The sequence below is a fragment of the Rhinopithecus roxellana genome, chromosome 2 (genome assembly GCF_007565055.1).
Source record: "Rhinopithecus roxellana isolate Shanxi Qingling chromosome 2, ASM756505v1, whole genome shotgun sequence".
NCBI lineage: Eukaryota > Metazoa > Chordata > Mammalia > Primates > Cercopithecidae > Rhinopithecus > Rhinopithecus roxellana.
The window spans coordinates 184,468,492-184,493,150 of record NC_044550.1 but is presented as its reverse complement, the minus strand read 5'-3'; the positions used below and the strand labels follow the sequence as shown (position 1 = coordinate 184,493,150).

At 40.3% G+C, this 24,659-nt stretch overlaps 1 protein-coding gene across 7 annotated transcripts in view; it reads left to right on the top strand.

Moving 5' to 3' along the window:
• RUFY3 (RUN and FYVE domain containing 3) overlaps positions 1-24,659 on the top strand; it is a 106,892-nt gene that overhangs the window by 73,807 nt on the left and 8,426 nt on the right. For 5 of the 7 annotated variants that reach the window (XM_030924908.1, XM_030924931.1, XM_030924925.1 and 2 more), the window contains 6 exons: positions 1,675-1,767; positions 3,384-3,467; positions 7,641-7,808; positions 8,330-8,427; positions 12,916-13,035; positions 13,929-14,028. In XM_030924908.1, the coding sequence (XP_030780768.1) occupies positions 1,675-1,767; positions 3,384-3,467; positions 7,641-7,808; positions 8,330-8,427; positions 12,916-13,035; positions 13,929-14,028 (663 nt within the window). Of the gene's footprint in view, positions 1-1,674; positions 1,768-3,383; positions 3,468-7,640; positions 7,809-8,329; positions 8,428-10,056; positions 10,754-12,915; positions 13,036-13,928; positions 14,029-24,659 lie in introns of those variants that run through there. The other 2 variants (XM_010384036.2, XM_030924937.1) reach the window with 1 other exon arrangement.

The window sequence follows — 24,659 nt, the reverse complement described above, 5'->3', positions numbered from 1 at the left end:
TTCCAAGACCAGCCTGGACAACATGGCGAAACCCCATCTCAAAAAAAAAAAAAAAGGCCGGTCAAAAAGATAGCAGACCTCTTTTCCCCTCCTGGGTTTTGAATCTGAATGACAGACTAAGAAGAATTAAGCAGATGCAGATATAAATACCCACTTCAGGCCGTGCATGGTGACTCACACCTGTAATCCCAGCCCTTTGGAAGCCAAGGCAGGAGGATCATTTGAGGCCAAGAGTTCAAGGTTAGCCTGGGAAACATAGTGAGACCCCGTCTCTACACCAAAAATATTAGCCGGGTGTTGTGGTGCACACTGTAGTCCCAGCAACTCGGGATGCTGAGGCGGGAGGATTGCTTGAGCCCAGGAGACCAAGGCTGCAGTAGCCAAGATTGTGCCACCACACTCCAACCTGGGCAACAGAGGGAGACCCTGTCTCAAATAAATAAATATATATATAGATAAATAAATGTCTACTTCATTTTTGGTAAAGCTGAATTGGAAAGCCTCCTGTGATCTGCAGCCATAATCAGGTTTCCCAATAGTTTCTCTTAAATCAAGATTTTGGAACAACCTGTCTGAGGGCATACTTGGATCCAGAGAGGAGACCTACTTGCCCAGAATTGGTTTCATGTACATTTTTAGGCCACAGGATCTGAGAGAGAACTGGGTTTTCAGACCTGCCCCTAGAAAGCATGAGCTTCTCTGTGCTTACCATGTTAGTACAGGAACTGAACAGAGCCTGAACCTACTGCTAGTGAGGAGACAATGACTGAGAAGGCGAGACTAGCCTGGCTGAGAGGAGCCTGCTTGGTTATTCCTCCCAGCCTCATGTGCAGGCACCTTCATATTCTCTGGGAGTTTAGTAGATGCAGAGAAGGAAAAAGTGTTTCCACCTTACTTTTTCCTTCTAAGAAAGAGATATAAATGTTTCCCCATAGCAGTTTACTGCTAATAACATTACCTGATCTTTTTAGGTATTGAAATGAAAAATCGCCTCAATGCTTAATGGAATTTTTAGCATGAGAACTTTGGAGTTCATGTCTTTAATCTTTTAAGAAATCATCTATAAAAGATCTTATAGAGGGTTTGTCACATGGGTTCCATGGTGTGACACGACCCCTTTATTAAACATTTTAGAAATAGATGTTCTTAATAAATATATTTTTTTCTTACTAAATATGTGTATATCTGTAAGAACACCCTTGAGATCATCTTAAGGCGCAGTGGCTCACGCCTATAATCCTAGCACTTTGGGAGGCCGAGGTGGGCAGATCTCTTGAAGCCAGAAGTTCAACACCAGCCTGGCCAATATGGTGAAATCTTGTCTCTACTAAAAAGACAAAAATTGGCTGGGCATGGTGGTACATGCCTGTAGTCCCAGCTACTTGGGAGGCTAAAGCATGAGAATCACTTGAACCCAGGAGGCAGAGGTTACAGTGACCCGAGATCATGCCACTGCACTCCAGGCTGGGCAATAGAGCGAGGCCCTGTCTCAGAAAAATAAAGAAAGAGAAATATTTCTTTTGAGTTCCTATAATAACATTTTTATTGGGTTATAGCTTGCTTGCTTTCTAAGAATATCCAAGCCCGAGAATTACATCCTAGCAGATTGTGAATTATCTTATACTATGTTAATTTTAAAAAGATAAAAGATTATTTTTAAAATTTTATCCACAGCTTGCAGTTGCAAACAACAGGATCATTACCTTACAAGAAGAAATGGAACGAGTTAAAGAGGAAAGTTCCTACATACTGGAATCCAATCGGAAGGTTAATCTTACTGGATTTAAAAAATATTCATTGAGAGCATGTCAGCTTGTTAGTGGTAAAGGGGAGTCTCTAAAGGACTATTTTAATCAGCTGGCCTGTATCAAGTACACTTTTTATTTAGACTCCATGCATGTGTGATGAAGGTTGTGGGAGGGTTATGCGCCTTTTCCTACAAGATGCTTCTTGGCTTCACAGCCACCTACATCTGTTTAGAGACTTCACAAAACAGTCTAATTCAGTTTCTTGTTTTTATGTACTAATGATTCATACAGTATTTAACAATTTGTTATGTTAAATATAATATTACTTTTACACCATGTTACTGTTTTATAAGAAGTGACACCTCATTTATATATCACTGGGAAAGAGCTACCATATAAATGTATTTTCTAGATAACTTAATTCCTTAAAGCACCAAACTTTTTATACATGTCTGATTAGAATTTTGTAAACCTTTATGTTTTGTACAATTCTGAGCCTTCTTAATTAAGGACATAATTTAATACATTTAGCCCTCTATGATGACTGAGGATCATAATTACCAACATTGACAATTCTCTACTAAATTATAATAGTGCCACTTTAGGAGGCTATTGAAATTGATGGAGCTTCTGACACCTACACTTAAATATTCCCCGATTTCTGTGGATGTTTTTTTCCCTATCTTTTTTGTATTCACTAGCATCTCTTACTTTTTATTGATGCTTAGTGTTGTTATCCCTAGGATGATCTCTCTACTTCCTTTTATCTTCATGCTTCTAATCTACTGTCCCTAGGAATTCAAATCCATAGTTATTAAAATTGTTCTTAAAGAGTTACTAGGCTCTGCGAGGGGACAAAAGCAGTTTTCCATGAGTAAAGTGATTGACTTTAATGCATGGACTTCATGACTGCTCAGAATAATTTTTTTATGACCTGCTTGTTTTTATCTGTGATCTTGCTGGATAGTTGAAGATACCAATTGTGAATTCTCTGGAGATTGAATGTATTAACATTTAAACCTATAGCCCCTGGGCTGGGTGCAGTGGTTTACGCCTGTAATCCCAGCACTTTGGGAGGCCAAGGAGGGCAGATCACCTGAGGTCGGGAGTTCAAGACCAGCCTGGCCAACATGGTGAAACCTCGTCTCTACCAAAAATACAAAAATTAGCCAGGCGTGGTGGCACACGCCTGTAATCCCAGCTACTCGGGAAGCTGAGACAGGAGAATCACTTGAACCCAGGAGGTGGAGGTTGCAGTGAGCAGAGATTGAGCCTCTGCACTCCAGCCTGGGCGACAGAGTGAGACTCCATCTCAAAAAAGAAAATAAAAGAAAACCTATAACCCAACTCATATTTTGAAATGAATACTATGTTATTTTTAGAGGCTGATTTTTAAAACTTCTGTTATCTGGTTTGGTAACCTGTTTTAGGATTTTAAATAAAGTGTCAGGAAACCCCCAATTCAGCTTAACCTTTAAAAATACACTAGACTTCTTCAATTTCTTTGTTGTGTTTGTACGTTATGATACCTGCTTCAGTATGATCTTTGTTTCTTACTAAGTAGCAGTGTTAGTGTCTACTAATTCTGTATAGATCAAATCCTTAAATATGTACAATGTTATTTGTCTTTTCGAGGGTCCCAAGCAAGACAGAACTGCAGAAGGACAAGCACTAAGTGAAGCAAGAAAGCATTTAAAAGAAGAGACACAATTACGATTGGTAAACTTTGCTTAATTTCTAATAGTTCAGTAATATATTAAAAGGTAACTGCCCACTTACACGTTTTATCATACAGACCAAGATTAGAAATATCAGTAGTGTTCTGAAAAACTATAGATCCTATAAAATGGTTTATCTCTTTTTAAACCACATTCCTTATCATATTTTCTCAATCTTTTTCTGAGTATTCTCAACAATAAGATTTTAATTTTTATTTTTTTGCTTTTGTAGTTTGTATTACAACAATGTTAAGTATACAGAACCTACTTTTTTAAACTATGCAGTCTCACTCCTACCTAAGTCCTTATCCCTGCAAAGATTCTTGGAGTGGCGGCTCCTCTTTTCTTTACAAAGAATTGTTAATGTAAGATTACTCTATTTTATTTTTAGCTTTTATTTCTGATTTATTATTGGTGTTAGATATAAATAGAAAACTTATCATCCAGTATTAGTCTTAAGATTTTTTTAGAAATTAAAAAAATACATATAAATATATAGATAGAGAGTATATCACCTCACTCTAATCAGAATGACAACTATCAAATTGAAAGATAAGTGTTGACAAGGATGTAGAGAACCTTTACACACTGCTAGTAGTGAAAATATAAATTAGTATAGCCACTATGTAAAACAGTATGAAGGTTGTCTTAAAAAATTAAAAATCGGGCCAGGCACGGTGGCTCACACCTGTAATCCCAGCACTTTGGGAGGCCAGGTGGATGGATCACATGAGGTCAGGAGTTCGAGACCAGCATGACCAGCATGGTGAAACCCTGTCTCTACTAAAAATAAAAAAAATAAAAAAAATAAAAAAAGCCAGACATGGTGGTATGCACCTGTAATCCCAGGTACTTGGGAGGCTGAGGCAGGAGAATTGCTTGAACCTGGGAGGTGGAGGCTGCAGTGAGCCAAGATTGCATCCCTGCACTCCATCCTGGGCGACAGAGCCAGACTCCGTCTCAAAAAATAAAAAATATATTAATTAAAAATCAGTCTAGCATATGATCCAGCAATCCCACTACTGGGTGTATATCAAAGAGAATCTGCACTCCTATGTTTATTGCAGCATTATTCACAGTAGCCAAGATATGGCATCAACCTAAGTGTTCATCAACACATGAATGGATAAAGCATGGTACATAAACACAATGTGAGGCTATTCAGCGATAAAAAAGAATGAAATCCTGTCATTTGTGGCAACATGGGTGAACCTGGAGGACGTTATGTGAAGTGTAATAAGCTAAACACAGAAAGAGAAATGCCATATGATAACACTCATATGTGGAACCTAAAATGTTCTCATAAAAATAGAGAGTAAGGTGGTGGTTACTAGGGGGAGAGGAGGCAGGGGATAGTAAGAGACTGGTCAACAGGTACAAAGCTATAGTTGGATAGGAGGAATAAGTTCTGGTCCTCTGTTGCATAGTATGTGGTGACTAGAGTTAACATTAATATACATTTTAAAATAGTTAGAAGAAAGGTTTGTTGTTGTTGTTTTATTGATGCATAATAGATATACATAGTTCCAGGGTACATATGATAATTTAATATACTCATGTAATTTGTAAAGACCAAATCAGTGTTATTGGGATACCCATCACCTTAAATATTCATCTTTTCTTTATGCTGGAAAGAAAAGAGACTTTTTAATATTCTCATCACAAAGAAATGATAAATGTTTAAGATGATAGATACGTTCATTTCTCTGATTTGGTCATTACACAATTTTTATATTATCGAAACATCATGTTCTACACCATAAATTACTATGTGTCAGTCATGCTTTTTTAAAAAAGAATTTATAATAAGGGATACTGTTCCTGTACTGGATTTTCTCCAGGTGCTAGTGTTACTATATTAATAACCCCTGGTTTCCACGTATTAACTCTTCTGGAGTTTATATAGTATAACAAACACAAGGAACTCCCCAGAAAGTCTTTAAGAATAAGGAGGAGCCTGCAAGTAAGGAGTGACTTAACTTGTACTAAAAAATTATTACAGGCCAAGTGCCATGGCTCACACTTGTAATCCCAGCATTTTGGGAGGATTGCTTGAGCTCAGGAGTTTGAGACCAGCCTGGGCAACATAGGGAGACCCTATCTCTACAAAAATTACAAAATTAACCATGCTTGGTGGTGCATGCCTGTATTCCCAGTTACTTGGGAAGCTGAGGAGGGAGATCACCTGAGCCCAAGGAAGTTAAGGCTGCAGTGAGCAAAGATCTCACTGCACTCCAGCCTGGGTGACAGAGGGAGACCCTCTCAAAAATATATGTATGTTACAAATTGACAGAATATAACAGAATTTTAGATTTATTTATTTATTGTTTTGTTTTGTTTTGTTTTGTTTTTTGAGATGGAGTCTTGCTCTGTTGCCCAGGCTGGAGTGTAGTGGTGCAATCTCAGCTCACTGCAACCTCCACCTCCCGGGTTCAAGAGATTCTCCTGCCTCAGCCTCCTAAATAGCTGGGATTACAGGCACCTGCCACCACACCCAGCTCATTTTTGTATTTTTAGTAGAGACGGGGTTTCACCACATTGGCCAGGCTTGTCTCAAACTCCTGACCTTGTGATCCACCCACCTCAGACTTCCAAAGTGCTGGGATTACAGGTGTGAGCCATCCCACCCAGCCAGAATTTCAGATTTTTTGAAAGCAAAGTGGTGTTATTTTAACATCCTTAAAATACTTAGCATTTGCCTTCTATGTGTTTGTGACTGAGATCTCAAAATGTAATACTTTTCATAAGAAAGGTCGCAGAAATAATATATGTCAGCATTTTAAGAGGGGGTGTGATTCGTTTTCTATAATGCTAATCATGTAAAACGAGAATCTCAGTGAAGTGGCACATAATAAAAATCTTAAAATTTTTCATATCCTTTTATCACAGTAAGACAAATGTTTGTTAAGAAGGAAGGAAACTAAGAAAGTAGGCGAGGTCCTAGGTGAGCCCAAGACACAAGGCAGTTGCAGAAGATCCTCAGGTCTTTGTGTCTTTGATCACCCAAATAATGTTGCAGTAATGGTTGAGACAAAAAGAAGTTTTATGTTAAGTGAACTAAAAATTCTCTTAGCGGCCGAGCACAGTGGCTCACGCCTGTAATCCCAGCACTTTGGGAGGCGAGGCAGGTGGATCACGAGGTCAGGAATTCGAGACCAGCCTGATCAACATGGTGAAACCTCATCTCTACTAAAAATACAAAAAATTAGCCGAGTGTGGTGGCACGCACCCATAGTCCCAGCTACTCAGGAGGCTGAGGCAGAAGAATCACTTGAATCCGGGAGGTGGAGGTTGCAGTGAGCCAAGATCGAGCCACTGCACTCCAGCCTGGGTGACAGAGCTAGACTTCATCTCAAAGAAAAAAAAAAAAAAAAAAAAATTCTGTTAGCCTCTTAACCATACTAGTCATCCTCAGTAATTGCGATGTTACCTCAGGGACCCAGATGGTCCTCTGGGTTCCCTGGGCTCTTGAATATATCAACAAGATTCACATTAGGGGGATTCATTTTGTGCTGACTACTGTAATCCTGTATGTATATTTCTATAATAAGATATGACCATCAGTTGTCTTAAGGTCTAATGAAGTGTCTCAAATATGTGTATATTTTAGACATATTAAATAGCACTACCGGCCGGGCGCGGTGGCTCAAGCCTGTAATCCCAGCACTTTGGGAGGCCGAGGCGGGTGGATCACGAGGTCAGGAGATCGAGACTCTCCTGGCTAACTCGGTGAAACCCCGTCTCTACTAAAAATACAAAAAACTAGCCGGGCGCGGTGGCGGGCGCCTGTAGTCCCAGCTACTGGGAGGCTGAGGCGGGAGAATGGCGGGAACCCGGGAGGTGGAGCTTGCAGTGAGCCGAGATCGCGCCACTGCACTCCAGCCTGGGCGACAAAGCGAGACTCCGTCTCAAAAAAAAAAAAAAAAATAGCACTACCTTTGGCTTAGCAGGTTTTTCAGATTTGTACATTATTGGGCAAATGTTATTGTGTATTCTAATTATTGTTCATTATCAATTAATTATTGTTAATGTTTCTGAAAATGAATGGTAGCTTAAGCTGTTTTGCTAGAATATTCGACCTGAGAGTTTTGGTATACTTTTTCCTGTGAAATATTATGGTTTGTACTTAGTTGAAGAAACAGAGTGTAAGCAATTTACTTACCTTTGGGGGCAGGATGTTGAAAAAGAGCTGGAGATGCAGATCAGCATGAGGCAGGAGATGGAATTGGCCATGAAGATGCTGGAGAAGGATGTCTGCGAGAAGCAGGATGCCCTGGTATCTCTTCGGCAGCAGCTGGATGACCTCAGAGCTCTCAAGCACGAACTTGCCTTTAAGTTGCAGGTAGGGGAAGTATGAGGAATAGATTCACTGGCTTTCTAAAATCCTGGGGCTCCCCTTCTCCCATCTTATCCTCCAGAATCACACTTTAATTACAAGAGGAAAGAATCACATCTCATTTTAATGCTAGCTGCCAATAAACTACTTTCAGAATCAGACTCTCATGGGATCCTGTATTGCTGTTATAGAAAACCATGACCACTTTTCACATTATAATAGAGGGTGAGGGTCTTTTTTATCCTATAGTATAATTTCTATTCTGCAGTCTACCATGCCAGCTGAGTTATATATTCTATTAGCTTTTACACTGGAAAGTGATACACTGATGAACTATTACTGTGATAACACTGCAAATAACAATGCTAACTTTAGATAAATTGCTTTTTTTCCATTTGAGGATTAACTGATATCAAAATATATGAACATTTCTGTTTTCCCACTTACCATTAGATTCAAAAGGCGTGTGTGGTTGTAATTTTAGGATTTATGTTATACAGGTTGTTTATCATTATTTTCCATAACAGAGTTCAGACTTAGGAGTAAAACAGAAAAGTGAATTAAACAGTCGCTTGGAAGAGAAGACTAATCAGATGGCTGCTACCATTAAACAACTTGAACAAAGGTAAAAGTCCTGGTTCTTTAATGAAACACTTTGGTTGTCAGTGCTGATAGTGAAGAGAATGTGCTGTACATTCAGCAAACAGAAAATATATGAAATTCTTCCAAATTAGCATAGGACATTCTGGTAGAAAAAAAGCCAATTAAATATTATGTATGTTTTCTAAGGTAGGACTGAAATGTTTTTAGGAAATGTCAGTTACTTGACTAGCCTTAAAAAAAATAAAAAAAGGAAAGGTCAGCCTTTGACAACTGTTTTGAACATCAGAACTCTTAACCCTTATCAGAATCATAGGTTAGGGGAAGGATACTTAAAAGCATGAAAGGACCCTTAAATATATGTATGTAATTCTGTGATTTTATTGTTCATCACAAAAGTCTTTGAATACTTGGATGCTGGGGTATATAGAGGCAGTGAGAGATAGGTGTCCTCCAAGGATCTATTCTGGATCTTTCCCTTCTTTAACCCTTTTCTTTTTATCTCCCTTTTCTTTCTCCTGGGTAGTTCTGTAGCTTCCACTGTCACCTCCAGTGTGTTTCCCCAGCTCTTACCTTCATCTGGAGGCCAGTCTTGAGTTTTCATCCTTTGGGCAGCTATCTTTCACCAGTATCTACAATTTAGTCTGCCCAAAGCACATCTTCTTCCTATGCTACTCTCTTTCTCTGTTTGTGTGAAACTACCATTTTCTGTCTGGCAACTCAGCAGCCAAGAGAAATGGCTGAGTCTTCAAGATTGAATGTGACATGGCACCCAAGGTCATTTGATGTTTCTACCTTCAACACCTGTTCGTCACCCTTCTTGCACTTGAGCAAAACTAAACTACTGGTCCCTGGATGTACTTCCCAGTTTTCTCATTCATTTCTTTCCCGATAGTTCCACCAATTAGAAATGTCCTAATTCTTCCCACTCCCTTATTCTTCATTTTTAAGTTTAGGCTCAAATGCCACCTCCCCAGAGTTTCCTCTGATACCTCTTTGCAGCTAGAAATGATCTTTCTGGGAATTCCCGTGGCTTCATATTCATATTTATCTATACTGTTTATGGCTCTTCTCACTGTCTACTTTACATTTTAACCCTTTATATATGTGTCCTCCGATGCAAGCGTAAGCTCCCTGAGATTAGTTAACTAATCTTTTGAGTTCACTCATTTAGATCTGTCACAGTGCTTTGAATATATAAGCATTCATTCAGTAGATATATGAATGAATGGATTAATGAGTGACTTCTTATATTCAGATGATTCTTAACTAGTAAGGGTCCTGAACAACAATGCATATTAATGTTAACTCAAAACTTAATGGCAAATTTATAAATAAGCCTGAAACCTCTTATATAGCCAAATAAAAATGTATCAGTCTTACCTAGGAAAGACGGTTGTATACTTGCTCATACATAGTTATATGTTTATGATTTAACAAAATGATTTTACTGTTCATAAATTGTGCTTTTGAAGTGAAATGTATCAAATTCATTTTCAATGATGCTTTGACTTGGAATTTAAAGCAAACAGAAAGAAATAATGACTTATCTCTTTGAATATTAAGCTGACCTATTCTCTTGCTATTTTTGTGTTTCCTGTTTATCCATTTTCTCATTCCCCTTTCACTTCATTGTCATTTTTATTTTATTTAGTGAAAAGGATTTGGTGAAACAGGCAAAGACCTTAAATAGTGCAGCAAATAAACTGATCCCAAAACATCATTAGGCATTTTTCAGTTGGTCACGTCACAAGTCTGATATCACAACTTAATTATAAAAGGAAGAAATCTGAAAGCTATTACATTTAAGCTCTGATTCTCTATAAAATGTCACCAAAAAGTTGACTTTGAATTTGTTGGACTTTTAAAAAACCATTTGGAGATGTAGGTTGGGTGTTTTTCTTATTGTTTTCTCCCCAGGGTTAGAAAAATTGGTATCAGTTCCTAACTAAAAGCTGAGTAAACTTTGAGAAATTATTTCTGAGTTGACCAATAAATAAAAATACCACTTTTTTGAAAAAGCCTAGGGAATTGAAGCTCTGTACATATATTAATGATGCCTTTACAACCCAATCATTGATAATATCAGATTCTCGGTGCATTGTTCATGTCTGTATCTGCAAGCCTGTTCTGCCATTGCAGTGTAATGAACTAGAGGTAACTACCACGTGAACTCGGACTCTTCTAAAATAGTTCTGTGTCTCTTAAACCATGACCCCTTTTCACTTTTGTTATATAGGTTTAATCCCCAAGACAAGGATAGTACTTAGTATTTCACTTTCACTACACTTCTATTCTCAGTAACCAAGATTGCTTGCAACTTTTTTTGCCTTAGTGACTTTTGAAAAAAAGAAAAAACAGCATCCTTATATTTCTTTAAAATACATAGAGATGAAGTTAGTAATTAGGTAACTTATGATAACATAATAATGTGGACGCTTGGGGAAACCCTCCTTATGTTTGTCATCTTCTACCTCTGCCATTTTCCTGCAGTTCCGCTTCCTACTTAGGCAGTTCAGAGAGAATGATTCTAATAGAAACACTCCTCTCCTATTAAAAAAATGATGCAGTACCCATTTTTCTTATCCTGCTTTTCTTATTGGAATAAAAAGGACAGGGTATAGACATGAATGTTGATATTCTGCCTGGCCTGTCATTTCTTACCTGGAAACATTTACTTAAAAGTTTCTGTTACTTTTTGTTCAGATGGAGATTTGCTAAAGGTTCTGGGAAGCTAATAATTGAATTATTAGAAAAACATTTCAGAATAGGAAATAAATGATAAACTTATATTCTTTATTATTATTTAGTACAAAAATACAGATTCCCAGTAGATATCCACAAGCAATATTAGCAGGGCTTCTGTTTCTATGTGACCACAGACTAACCCTCTCTAGGCTTTAACATTGTAAATAATCCTATAAATACTTTGATTTTTTTTGAGACGGAGTCTTGCTCTGTCGCCCGGGCTAGAGTGCAGTGACCGGATCTCAGCTCACTGCAAGCTCCGCCTCCCGAGTTTATGCCATTCTCCTGGCTCAGCCTCCGGAGTAGCTGGGACTACAGGTGCCCGCCACCTCGCCCGGCTAGTTTTTTGTATTTTTTTGGTAGAGACGGGGTTTCACCGTGTTAGCCAGGATGGTCTCGATCTCCTGACCTCGTGATCCGCCCGTCTCGGCCTCCCAAAGTGCTGGGATTACAGGCTTGAGCCACCGCGCCCGGCCAATACTTTGATTTTTTAAGATGATTTTTGATTTGAAGAGATGGGCTTTACATAAGCCTTCATTCCTTCAAAAGGTCCTGACAAAATATTTGGGTTTTTTTTCTCTCTTTTTTTTCCTTCTGGTATGCTTTGCAGCATTTCAGCTGCTTAGGTGGGGACACAGATAACCCCTTCACTTCCAGCTCTTAAAATTCTTTATCTTTTTCTTGGCAAAACCAGAATTAAGAGTGTACGATGGATTCCATGTATGCTTATATAGGTCCCTGCACAGATTGGACTTGAACTAAAATCAAGTCAAAGAACATATGTTTAGACCAACTTCATGGAAGTGGAAGATCCTGTGCTCTTGAACTTATTTTAATTCTTATAATTTGCACCTATATGAACAAAGCTCCTGCTATATTCTTCTCTTCGTCAACCTTTTGTGGTGATGGGTTGCCTTTTCTATAAGCATTTGGAAGGAGTGATCAAATACCAAAATTAAACTTTCTAAAACCTACACATAGCATGCTTTTAAATTCTATTATATAAAGCCCCAAGTGTTTTACCTTCTAAAACATGCTTCAGTATAGGTGCAAAGTTATACGATATTTAGAAGAAAACATCCATCAGAATCTTCTGGAGAATATGGTCAGAGTCTTAAACAGGCCCAGTGCTGAGTTCTTTGTCCACTTAGTCACACATTTTTTGTGGGAATGGGAAAGGAAGGAGACAGCCAAATTCTGACAAAGGCTTTTCCTTATAGAATAACCCAAAGCCTGGGTGAGGGTTGATATATAATGTCCCATGATTTAATATATGTGGTTTGGGGGAAAGGACAAGAAAAAACTGTAATTCCACATATAAGAAGGTAGTTGCCCGTTTACAAGTTCCAGTTATGTGTGTAAAACAGAAAAATTAAGTACCAACCTATTAGGAAATTTTTTTAAAAAGTGGATTTAACTTAAATTACTGTGTACTTGAGGTTGGCTTTGGATATGGATTTTCTAAAAAGTGATGTTTTATTGTTTATCATCTAATGGCTGTAAACTGTAGTACTAGAATAAAAAAAAATGGAAAATCAGCTTTTCCTCTGCCTGGTTCACCTTCATCTTACTTTTCTTTAGAATTTGTTTCTTTTCCATCTTTCCCCCTTCATAATTTCTTTGCCTGTGTCCTGCAAAGTTTTTTTCCTCTCTCTGTCTCTCTGTGCATTCTTCCTTGGGTTATTTTATGTTGTGTTGTGAACTTGGTCTTTCTCCCCACCATGGCTTTTGTTTTTTATCACAAGTTCATGTGGCTCACATCCAGATTGCGCCAGGCTGAGCGAAGCCGCCAGTCTGCTGAGTTGGACAACCGGCTCTTCAAACAGGACTTTGGAGACAAGATCAACAGTCTGCAGCTGGAAGTCGAGGAGCTCACCAGGCAGCGGTGAAGAGGGGGCAGCTTGAGCTGACAGGGTGGTCATGGGTAATTCTTAGGGTAGACAGCAAGAAGAGGGGTCTCATGACTTCCAGCCAGGTCGGCTCTGTCTTTGCAATGTCCTTTCTCTGGAATTGGAATTCAGAAAGCTTCACGTACTTCAACATTCACCAAATCCGATCAACATGCTTTGTGATCAAAGAATTAGAAAATTAGAGCCCAAGATCCCAGATAAATAGTAATTATTAGCCAAAATAACACTAATAATAATATATAATATTTCCTGAATTCTTACTGTGTGCCAGATACTTTACAAAGCACTTCACATGCAAACTCTCCTAATATCTTCATATCAACCCTATTAGCAATATTATTGCCTCCACTTTCAGATTAAAGTAGAGCTTAAGGCTGGGCGCAGTGACTCATGCCTGTGATCCCAGCACTTTGGGAGGCCAAGGCAGGTGTATCACCTGAGGTCAGGAGTTCCAGACCAGCCTGGCCAAGATGGTGAAACCCCATCTCTACTAAACATACAAAAATTCGCCAGACATGGTGGTGGGTGCTGGTAATCCCAGCTACTCGGGAGGCTGAGGCAGGAGAATTGCTTGAACCTGGAAAACGGAGGTTACAGTGACCGGAGATCATGCCACTGCACTCCAGCCTGGGCAACAGAACAAGACTCGTCTCAAAAAAAAGTAGAGATTGGAGATGTTAAATGTGTCCAGATTCACATAGTTAAGCTTAGAAGTGGCAACATTATCATTTAAAAACCTGTCTCTCTGACAACAAGCCCTTAACCATTTTTAATTACTGCACTGTAAAACAAGGGGTTGGCATTCTTTAGAGAACATGTCTGTATAGAATTCCAGTTTTTCATCCTTTTCCTCTCCAACTTACCTCAGGAACCAGCTTGAGTTAGAACTAAAACAGGAGAAAGAAAGAAGATTACAAAACGACAGGAGCATCCCAGGAAGGGGTTCCCAGAAGCCAGAATCCAAGATGGTAATATTTGCTATTCCCTTGTTCTTTTACTTAATTTCAGTTTAAATTTTAGAGGCTACCTTGATAGGCCTGTCAGTTTTCCTTTACAGATCACATAGTTTGTGACTGTGTCCTTAAGTATATGGATAGCAACCAGTAATTGTGTGAACAGATGAAAGCTTGATTCTGGGTCTCCCTCTAGGATACTTTCTCTAAGTTGATTTCATTTGGAAAGGGGGATTTTAATAATCACAGTGACCCTGTTTCCCTTTTAATAATTTTTTAAGTAAGATTATTTTGATGTCTTAACAAAAATATATGTTTCTTGGATTTCTGCTAAATAATAATTTTAATAAAATAGTATAGTAATCCCTCTCCAACCCTGAATTCCCTTTAACAGAATTTTCCACAATGTGGATTTGCTTCTGTATATCTTTTTCAAATCATGAGGATTTCACTTTGAGTATCCTTAAGGAACTTCTCATGGGAATAATCAGAGCGGGAACTAGGCTTGAGGAAGGGAAGGTAATATACAATAAAGAGCAAAAGTAGAAATTTCTACATAATAATCTTAGAAGGAGATTAGTGGTGAAGGAGCTAAAATTGGGTAAAATCATCTCTGGGGCCCAGGAAATAATGAAATCAGAAAAACATGAAATAACTTTTTCTGTGACAAACAGTGAAAAAATTGCCTCCTGTGTGTACTTATTATTCAAGGGGACTTCAAAAAGATCTTGGGAAGTGGAATTAAAAGGTAAAAATATATAAACTTTATTTCTCAACCTAAGTTCCATCAAGGTCAAGAGACTTTTGTAAGTGATGATACCAGTCATGTAGGCCATCCCTAAAGAACTGAGGCTCCTAGGAATTGAACCATATCAATACAATCTTTTCACATTATTAACTGAAGAACAATTGGTGCCCTTTAATGATATTTTAAGATTAGGAAACAGAAATCAGAAGAGCCAACTCAGGACTATAAAGTGGATGCCTAATGATTTCCCATCGTAACTCTCACAGAATTGCCTTGTTTGATGAGAGGAATGAGTTAGGAGCATATTTCTGGTGGGATAGGACTCTCTGTTGAAGCTTTCCTGGGCATTTTTATGCTAAAGCGTTGGCTAACTTTTTCAAAACAGACTCACAAGTATTAGCCGAATGTGGTGGCATGTGCCTCTAGTCTCTAGTCCCAGCTACGTGGGAGGTTGAGGCACGAGAATCACTTGAACCTGGGAGGTGGAGGTTGCAGTGAGCCAAGATCACACCACTGCACTCCAGCCTGGGTGACAGAGCAAGACTCTATCTCAAAAAATAAAAAAATATTTAAAACACTCTCACAATAAGCAGATGTTGGCATTCTCTGGCCTTCCAGAAAGTCAACAAGCAAAGTGCCTTCAGCATCCCTAAAAACTGTTGCCATGACCTTTGCTCTTGACCTGTCTGCTTTTGCTTTTATTGCACCACTTCCACCTCTTCATAGCCATTGCTTTGATTGTGCTTTGTCTTCAGGTTTGTACTATGAAGTTGTTACATCTCCTGTTATAATTTCTCAAACAAATGCTTCAGGTTCTTGATCCCACTTGTTTATAATTTCCATTGAAAGCTATACTTTTGTCTGCAGCTGATATGGGCACAACAGTTTTGGCACCCATCAAGTAGAAAGTTTACTCGACTTTAATTTTTCAGCCAGAATTGTATAAGCCGAACCAATTGAGATATCTGTGGTATTGGCTGTTGTTTCTGCTGTTAATCGTTGTTCCTCTTTAATTAGAGCATGAATAAGATCCTCACAAATTGATGTGGATAGTCTGCTACTGCAGACTTCGTCTTCAACACCATCTGGCCCCTTCTTAAAATGAGTTATCCTTTTGTAAACTGCTGATTTCTTTGGGGCATTGTCCCCAAAAGCTTTTTGTAAAGCATCAATATTTTCACAATTCTTCCATCCATGCTTCACCATCAATTTGATGTTTGTTCTTGCTTCAATTTTAGCAGAATTCATGTTACTCTGATAGGGGCTCTTCCTTTTTTCTTTTTCTTTCTTTCTTTCTTTTTTTTTTTTTTTAAGACAGTCTCACTCTCACCTAGAATGGAGTACAGTAGCACGATCATGCCTCACTGCAGCCTCGATTTCCCAGGCTCAGGTGATACTCCCGCCTCAGCCTCCCGAGCAGCTGGGACTATAGGCACACACCACAACACTCAGCTAATTTTTGTATTTTTTTGGTGGAGTCGGGGTCTTTACCATGTTGTCCGGGCTGGTCTTGAACTCCTGGGCTCAAGCCATATGCCCGCCTCAGCCTCCCAAAGTGCTAGGATGACAGGCACGAGCCACCATGCCCAGCCTGGGGTTCTTTTCAAACTGATGTCTTATCCTTTTTAGTGACTCAAACCAAATCCTGGTCAGATATATTAAAATAAGTTAGTACAAGTTTGTTTTGCTGCAAAAAATTTTTGAAGTCCATGCACAGTCTTTTTGTAATACGCATTTTCCATGAACTTTTTTAATACCTCTAGTATACAACAAAGCAGGAAGAGTTCGTAAACTATTTAAAATTTCTAGAGAGTGAGCTGCTAATTTACTGGCAAATAGAAAACGATGGTATGTGGAAATGTATTAAATAGTACCACTACTAATAATTCAAAGTGTGGAGGCGGAGCAAGATGGCCGAATAGGAACAACTCCAGTCTCCAACTCCCAGCGCGAGCGACACAGAAGACCGGTGATTTCTGCATTTTCAACTGAGGTACTGGGGTCATCTCACTAGGGAGTGCCGGACAATCGGTGCTGGTCAGCTGCTGCAGCCTGACCAGCGAGAGCTGAAGCAGGGCGAGGCATCGCCTCACCTGGAAGCGCAAGGGGGAAGGGGATCCGTTTTCCTAGCCAGGGGAACTGAGACACACAACACCTGGAAAATCGGGTAACTCCCACCCCAATACTGCGCTGTAAGCATACAGGCATTCCAGGAGAATATATCCCACACCTGGCCGGGAGGGTCCCACGCCCACGAAGCCTCCCTCACTGCTAACACAGCAGTCTGCCGCGATCTATCCGCAAGGCAGCAGCGAGGCTGGGGGAGGGGCGCCCGCCATTGCTGAGGCTTAAGTAGGTAAACAAAGCCGCTGGGAAGCTCGAACTGGGTGGAGCTCACAGCAGCTCAAGGAAGCCTGCCTGTCTCTGTAGTCTCCACCTCTGGGGACAGCGCACAGCTGAAGACCAACAGGGGAAGTAGCGGGAGCCGGTGCAGACGCGAACGACTCTGTCTGACAGCTTTGGGGAGAGCCGCGGATCTCCCAAGGCGGAGGTTGAGATCTGAGAACGGACAGACTGCCTGCTCAGGTGTGTCCCTGACCCCTGAGTAGCCTAGCTGGGAGAAATCCCCCACTAGGGGCAGTCTGACACCCCACACCTCACAGGGTGGAGTACACCCCTGAGAGGACACTTCCAAAGGAAGAATCAGACAGGTACACTCGCTGTTCAGCAATATTCTATCTTCGGCAACCTCTGCTGCTGATACCCAGGCAAACAGGGTCTGGAGTGGACCTCAAGCAATCTCCAACAGACCAACAGAGAGTCCTTCTGACTGTCAGAAGGAAAACTATCAAACAGGAAGGACACCTATACCAAAACCCCATCAGTTCGTCACCACCATCAAAGACCAGAGACAGATAAAACCACAAAGATGGGGAAGAAGCAGGGCAGAAAAGCTGGAAATTCAAAAAATAAGAGCGCATCTCCCCCTGCAAAGGAGCGCAGCCCATCACCAGCAACGGATCAAAGCTGGTCAGAGAATGACTTGGACGAGAGGAGAGAAGAAGGCTTCAGTCCATCAAACTTATCAGAGCTAAAGGAGGAATTACGTACCCAGCGCAAAGAAACTAAAAATCTTGAAAAAAGAGTGGAAGAATTGACAGCTAGACTCATTAATGCAGAGAAGATCATAAACGAAATGACAGAGATGAAAACCATGACACGAGAAATACGTGACAAATGCACAAGCTTCAGTAACCGACTCGATCAACTGGAAGAAAGAGTATCAGCGATTGAAGATCAAATGAATGAAATGAAGCGAGAAGAGAAACCAAAAGAAAAAAGAAGAAAAAGAAATGAGCAAAGCCTGCAAGAAGTATGGGATTACGTAAAAAGACCAAATCTACGTCTGATTGGGGTGCCTGAAAGTGAGGGGGAAAATGGAACCAAGTTGGAAAACACTCTTCAGGATATCATCCAGGAGAACTTCCCCAACCTAGTAGGGCAGGCCAACATTCAAATTCAGGAAATACAGAGAACGCCACAAAGATACTCCTCCAGAAGAGCAACTCCAAGACACATAATTGCCAGATTCACCAAAGTTGAAATGAAGGAAAAAATCTTAAGGGCAGCCAGAGAGAAAGGTCGGGTCACCCACAAAGGGAAGCCCATCAGACTAACAGCAGATCTCTCGGCAGAAACTCTACAAGCCAGAAGAGAGTGGGGGCCAATATTCAACGTTCTTAAAGAAAAGAATTTTCAACCCAGAATTTCATATCCAGCCAAACTAAGTTTCATAAGTGAAGGAGAAATAAAATCCTTTACAGATAAGCAAAGGCTTAGAGATTTTGTCACCACCAGGCCTGCCTTACAAGAGACCCTGAAGGAAGCCCTAAACATGGAAAGGAACAACCGGTACCAGCCATCGCAAAAACTTGGCAAAATGTAAAGACCATCGAGGCTAGGAAGAAACTGCATCAACTAACGAGCAAAATAACCAGTTAATATCATAATGGCAGGATCAAGTTCACACATAACAATATTAACCTTAAATGTTAATGGACTAAATGCTCCAATTAAAAGACACAGACTGGCAAACTGGATAAAGAGTCAAGACCCATCAGTCTGCTGTATTCAGGAGACCCATCTCACATGCAGAGACATACATAGGCTCAAAATAAAGGGATGGAGGAAGATCTACCAAGCAAATGGAGAACAAAAAAAGCAGGGGTTGCAATCCTAGTCTCTGATAAAACAGACTTTAAACCATCAAAGATCAAAAGAGACAAAGAAGGCCATTACATAATGGTAAAGGGATCAATTCAACAGGAAGAGCTAACTCTCCTAAATATATATGCACCCAATACAGGAGCACCCAGATTCATAAAGCAAGTCCTTAGAGACTTACAAAGAGACTTAGACTCCCATACAATAATAATGGGGGACTTCAACACTCCGCTGTCAACATTAGACAGATCAACGAGACAGAAAGTTAACAAGGATATCCAGGAATTGAACTCATCTCTGCACCAAGCGGACCTAATAGACATCTATAGAACTCTCCACCCCAAATCAACAGAATATACATTCTTCTCAGCACCACATCGCACTTATTCCAAAATTGACCACATAATTGGAAGTAAAGTACTCCTCAGCAAATGTAAAAGAACAGAAATTATAACAAACTGTCTCTCAGACCACAGTGCAATCAAACTAGAACTCAGGACTAAGAAACTCAATCAAAACCGCTCAACTACATGGAAACTGAACAACCTGCTCCTGAATGACTACTGGGTACATAACGAAATGAAAGCGGAAATAAAGATGTTCTTTGAAACCAATGAGAACAAAGATACAACATACCAGAATCTCTGGGACACATTTAAAGCAGTGTGTAGAGGGAAATTTATAGCACTAAATGCCCACAAGAGAAAGCAGGAAAGATCTAAAATTGACACTCTAACATCACAATTAAAAGAACTAGAGAGGCAAGAGCAATCACATTCAAAAGCTAGCAGAAGGCAAGAAATAACTAAGATCAGAGCAGAACTGAAGGAGATAGAGACACAAAAAACCCTCCAAAAAATCAATGAATCCAGGAGTTGGTTTTTTGAAAAGATCAACAAAATTGACAGACCGCTAGCAAGGCTAATAAAGAAAAAAAGAGAGAGGAATCAAATAGATGCAATAAAAAATGATAAAGGGGATATCACCACTGACCCCACAGAAATACAAACTACCATCAGAGAATACTATAAACGCCTCTACGCAAATCAACTAGAAAATCTAGAAGAAATGGATAATTTCCTGGACACTTACACTCTCCCAAGGCTAAACCAGGAAGAAGTTGAATCCCTGAATAGACCAATAGCAGGCTCTGAAATTGAGGCAACAATTAATAGCCTACCCACCAAAAAAAGTCCAGGACCAGATGGATTCACAGCTGAATTCTACCAGAGGTACAAGGAGGAGCTGGTACCATTCCTTCTGAAACTATTCCAATCAATAGAAAAAGAGGGAATCCTCCCTAACTCATTTTATGAGGCCAACATCATCCTGATACCAAAGCCTGGCAGAGACACAACAAAAAAGAGAATTTTAGACCAATATCCCTGATGAACATTGATGCAAAAATCCTCAATAAAATACTGGCAAACCGGATTCAGCAGCACATCAAAAAGCTTATCCACCATGATCAAGTGGGCTTCATCCCTGGGATGCAAGGCTGGTTCAACATTCGCAAATCAATAAACGTAATCCAGCATATAAACAGAACCAAAGACAAGAACCACATGATTGTCTCAATAGATGCAGAAAAGGCTTTTGACAAAATTCAACAGCCCTTCATGCTAAAAACGCTCAATAAATTCGGTATTGATGGAACGTACCTCAAAATAATAAGAGCTATTTATGACAAACCCACAGCCAATATCATACTGAATGGGCAAAAACTGGAAAAATTCCCTTTGAAAACTGGCACAAGACAGGGATGCCCTCTCTCACCACTCCTATTCAACATAGTGTTGGAAGTTCTGGCTAGGGCAATCAGGCAAGAGAAAGAAATCAAGGGTATCCAGTTAGGAAAAGAAGAAGTCAAATTGTCCCTGTTTGCAGATGACATGATTGTATATTTAGAAAACCCCATCGTCTCAGCCCAAAATCTCCTTAAGCTGATAAGCAACTTCAGCAAAGTCTCAGGATACAAAATTAATGTGCAAAAATCACAAGCATTCTTATACACCAGCAACAGACAAGCAGAGAGCCAAATCAGGAATGAACTTCCATTCACAATTGCTTCAAAGAGAATAAAATACCTAGGAATCCAGCTTACAAGGGATGTAAAGGACCTCTTCAAGGAGAACTACAAACCACTGCTCAGTGAAATCAAAGAGGACACAAACAAATGGAAGAACATACCATGCTCATGGATAGGAAGAATCAATATCGTGAAAATGGCCATACTCCCCAAGGTTATTTATAGATTCAATGCCATCCCCATCAAGCTACCAATGACTTTCTTCACGGAATTGGAAAAAACTGCTTTAAAGTTCATATGGAACCAAAAAAGAGCCCGCATTGCCAAGACAATCCTAAGTCAAAAGGACAAAGCTGGAGGCGTCACGCTACCTGACTTCAAACTATACTACAAGGCTACAGTAACCAAAACAGCATGGTACTGGTACCAAAACAGAGATATAGACCAATGGAACAGAACAGAGTCCTCAGAAATAATACCGCACATCTACAGCCATCTGATCTTTGACAAACCTGAGAGAAACAAGAAATGGGGAAAGGATTCCCTATTTAATAAATGGTGCTGGGAAAATTGGCTAGCCATAAGTAGAAAGCTGAAACTGGATCCTTTCCTTACCCCTTATACGAAGATTAATTCAAGATGGATTAGAGACTTAAATGTTAGACCTAATACCATAAAAACCCTAGAAGAAAATCTAGGTAGTACCATTCAGGACATAGGCATGGGCAAGGACTTCATGTCTAAAACACCAAAAGCAACGGCAGCAAAAGCCATAATTGACAAATGGGATCTAATTAAACTAAAGAGCTTTTGCACAGCAAAAGAAACTACCATCAGAGTGAACAGGCAACCTACAGAATGGGAGAAAATTTTTGCAACCTACTCATCTGACAAAGGGCTAATATCCAGAATCTACAAAGAACTCAAACAAATATACGAGAAAAAAACAAACAACCCCATCAAAAAGTGGGGAAAGGATATGAACAGACATTTCTCAAAAGAAGATATTCATACAGCCAACAGACACATGAAAAAATGCTCATCATCACTGGCCATCAGAGAAATGCAAATCAAAACCACAATGAGATACCATCTCACACCAGTTAGAATGGCAATCATTAAGAAGTCAGGAAACAACAGGTGTTGGAGAGGATGTGGAGAAATAGGAACACTTTTACACTGTTGGTGGGATTGTAAACTAGTTCAACCATTATGGAAAACAGTATGGCAATTCCTCAAGGATCTAGAACTAGATGTACCATATGACCCAGCCATCCCACTACTGGGTATATACCCAAAGGATTATAAATTAGTCTACTACAAAGACACATGTACACGTATGTTTATTGCGGCACTATTCACAATAGCAAAGACTTGGAATCAACCCAAATGTCCATCTGTGACAGACTGGATTAAGAAAATGTGGCACATATACACCATGGAATACTATGCAGCCATAAAAAAGGATGAGTTTGCGTCCTTTGTAGGGACATGGATGCAGCTGGAAACCATCATTCTTAGCAAACTATCACAAGAAGAGAAAACCAAACACCGCATGTTCTCACTCATAGGTGGGAACTGAACAATGAGATCACTTGGACTCGGGAAGGGGAACATCACACATTGGGGTCTATCATGGGGAGGGGGGAGGGGGGAGGAGGGAGGGATTGCATTGGGGAGTTATACATGATATAAATGATGAATTGATGGGTGCTGACGAGTTGATGGGTGCAGCACACCAACATGGCATAAGTATACATATGTAAGAAACCTGCACGTTATGCACATGTACCCTAGAACTTAAAGTATAATAAAAAAAAAAAAAAAAAAAAAAAAAAAAAAAAAAAAAAAATAATTCAAAGTGTACAAAGAACCACTCTAGGCCAGGCACAGTGGCTCACACCTGTAATCCCAGCACTTTGGGAGGCCGATGTGGGCAGATCACGAGGTCAGGAGTTCAAGACCAGCCTGGCCAACATGGTGAAACCCCGTCTCTACTAAAAATACAAAAATTAGCTAGGCATGGTGGTGGGCTCCTGTAATCCCAGCTACTAGGGAGGCTGAGGCAGGAGAATTAGTTGAACCTGGGAGGCAGAGGGTGCAGTGAGCCAAGACCATGCCATTGCACTCCAGCCTGGGCAACAGAGCAAGACTCCACCTCAAAAATAAATAAATAAATATAATTAAAATAACCACTCTCTGTAGCATGCTATCTTTATTATTTTAATTTAGTGAACATAAAATCTAAAAAGTTTACAAGAGTTTACTTAAAATCTTGACCTATCTCACCCTATTTTTCCAGTGAGGTTTTAAGTTTTTCAGTCTCCAGTTGTTACTTGCAGTGGCATTTCCAGGAGGATAAGTATTGACCTCTCTTCCTTGATACTTGAGTGGTGTAAGAACACACGTTTCAGCTGGGTGGCTCACACCTGTAATCCTAGCACTTTGGGAGGCCGTTGGCATGAAGATTGCTTGATCCCAGGAGTAAGAGACTAGCCTGGGCAACATAGGGAGACCTCATCTCTACAAAAAAATTTTAAAATTATCTGGGTGTGGTGGCTCGTGCCTATAGTCCTAGCTGCTCAGGAGGCTGAGGTGGGAGGATCACTTGATCCCAGGAGGTCGAGGCTGCAGTGTGCTGTGATCATGCCACTGCACTCCAGCCTGGGCAATAGCATGAGACCTTGTCTCAAAAAACAAACAAAAAGAATACACGTTCCACTTTTGGATGCACATGGGCAACAGTTGAAGGCAAGCAGCAGTGGGTGTGTGTACCACAGAAAAAAATGTAGCCCTGAAAACTGCTCAGCACCTGGCCAGGCTCTGTGGCTTACGCCTGTAATCCCAGCACTTTGTGAGGCCAAGGTGGGTGGATTGCCTGAGCTCAGGAGTTTAAGACCAGCCTGGGCAACATGGTGAAACCCCATCTCTACTAAAACACAAAAAAGTGTTTGGGCCTGGCGGTGTGTACCTGTAATCCCAGCTACTCTTGATGCTGAGGTCAGAGAATCGCTTGAAACCAGGAGGAAGAGGGTGCAGTGAGCCAAGATCACACTACAGCACTCCAGCCTGGGTGCCAGAGCGAGACTCCGTCTCCAAAACAAACAAAATTTGCCCAGGCAGAGCTTAAGAGTATTGGTAGAAAAACAGTTTGAGGCTGGGCGCAGTGGCTCACGCCTGTAATCCCAGCACTTTGGGAGGCCGAGGCGGGTGGACTACCTGGGTTGGGAGTTCAAGACCATCCTGGCCAACATGGTGAAACCCCGTCTCTACTAAAATACAAAAATTAGCCAGGCGTGGTGGTGGGTGCCTATAATCCCAGCTACTCAGGTGCTGAGGCAGGAGAATCGCGTGAGCCGAGATCACGCCACTGCACTCCAGCCTGGGCGACAGAGCAAGACTCCATCTCAAAAAGAAAAAAAGAAGGAAAGAAAGAAAGAAATGCAGTTTGAAACTTTACATCTGTCCTGCCAAGTAGAAAACTCCTTGAGTTGAACAGGCTATAGAGATAGTGGCACTGGGTGGTTCACACCTGTAATCCCAACACTTTGTGAGGCCAAGATAGATGGATCACTTGAGGTCAGGACTTTGAGACCAGCCTGGCCAACATGGTGAAACCCTATCTCTACTAAAAATACAAAAATT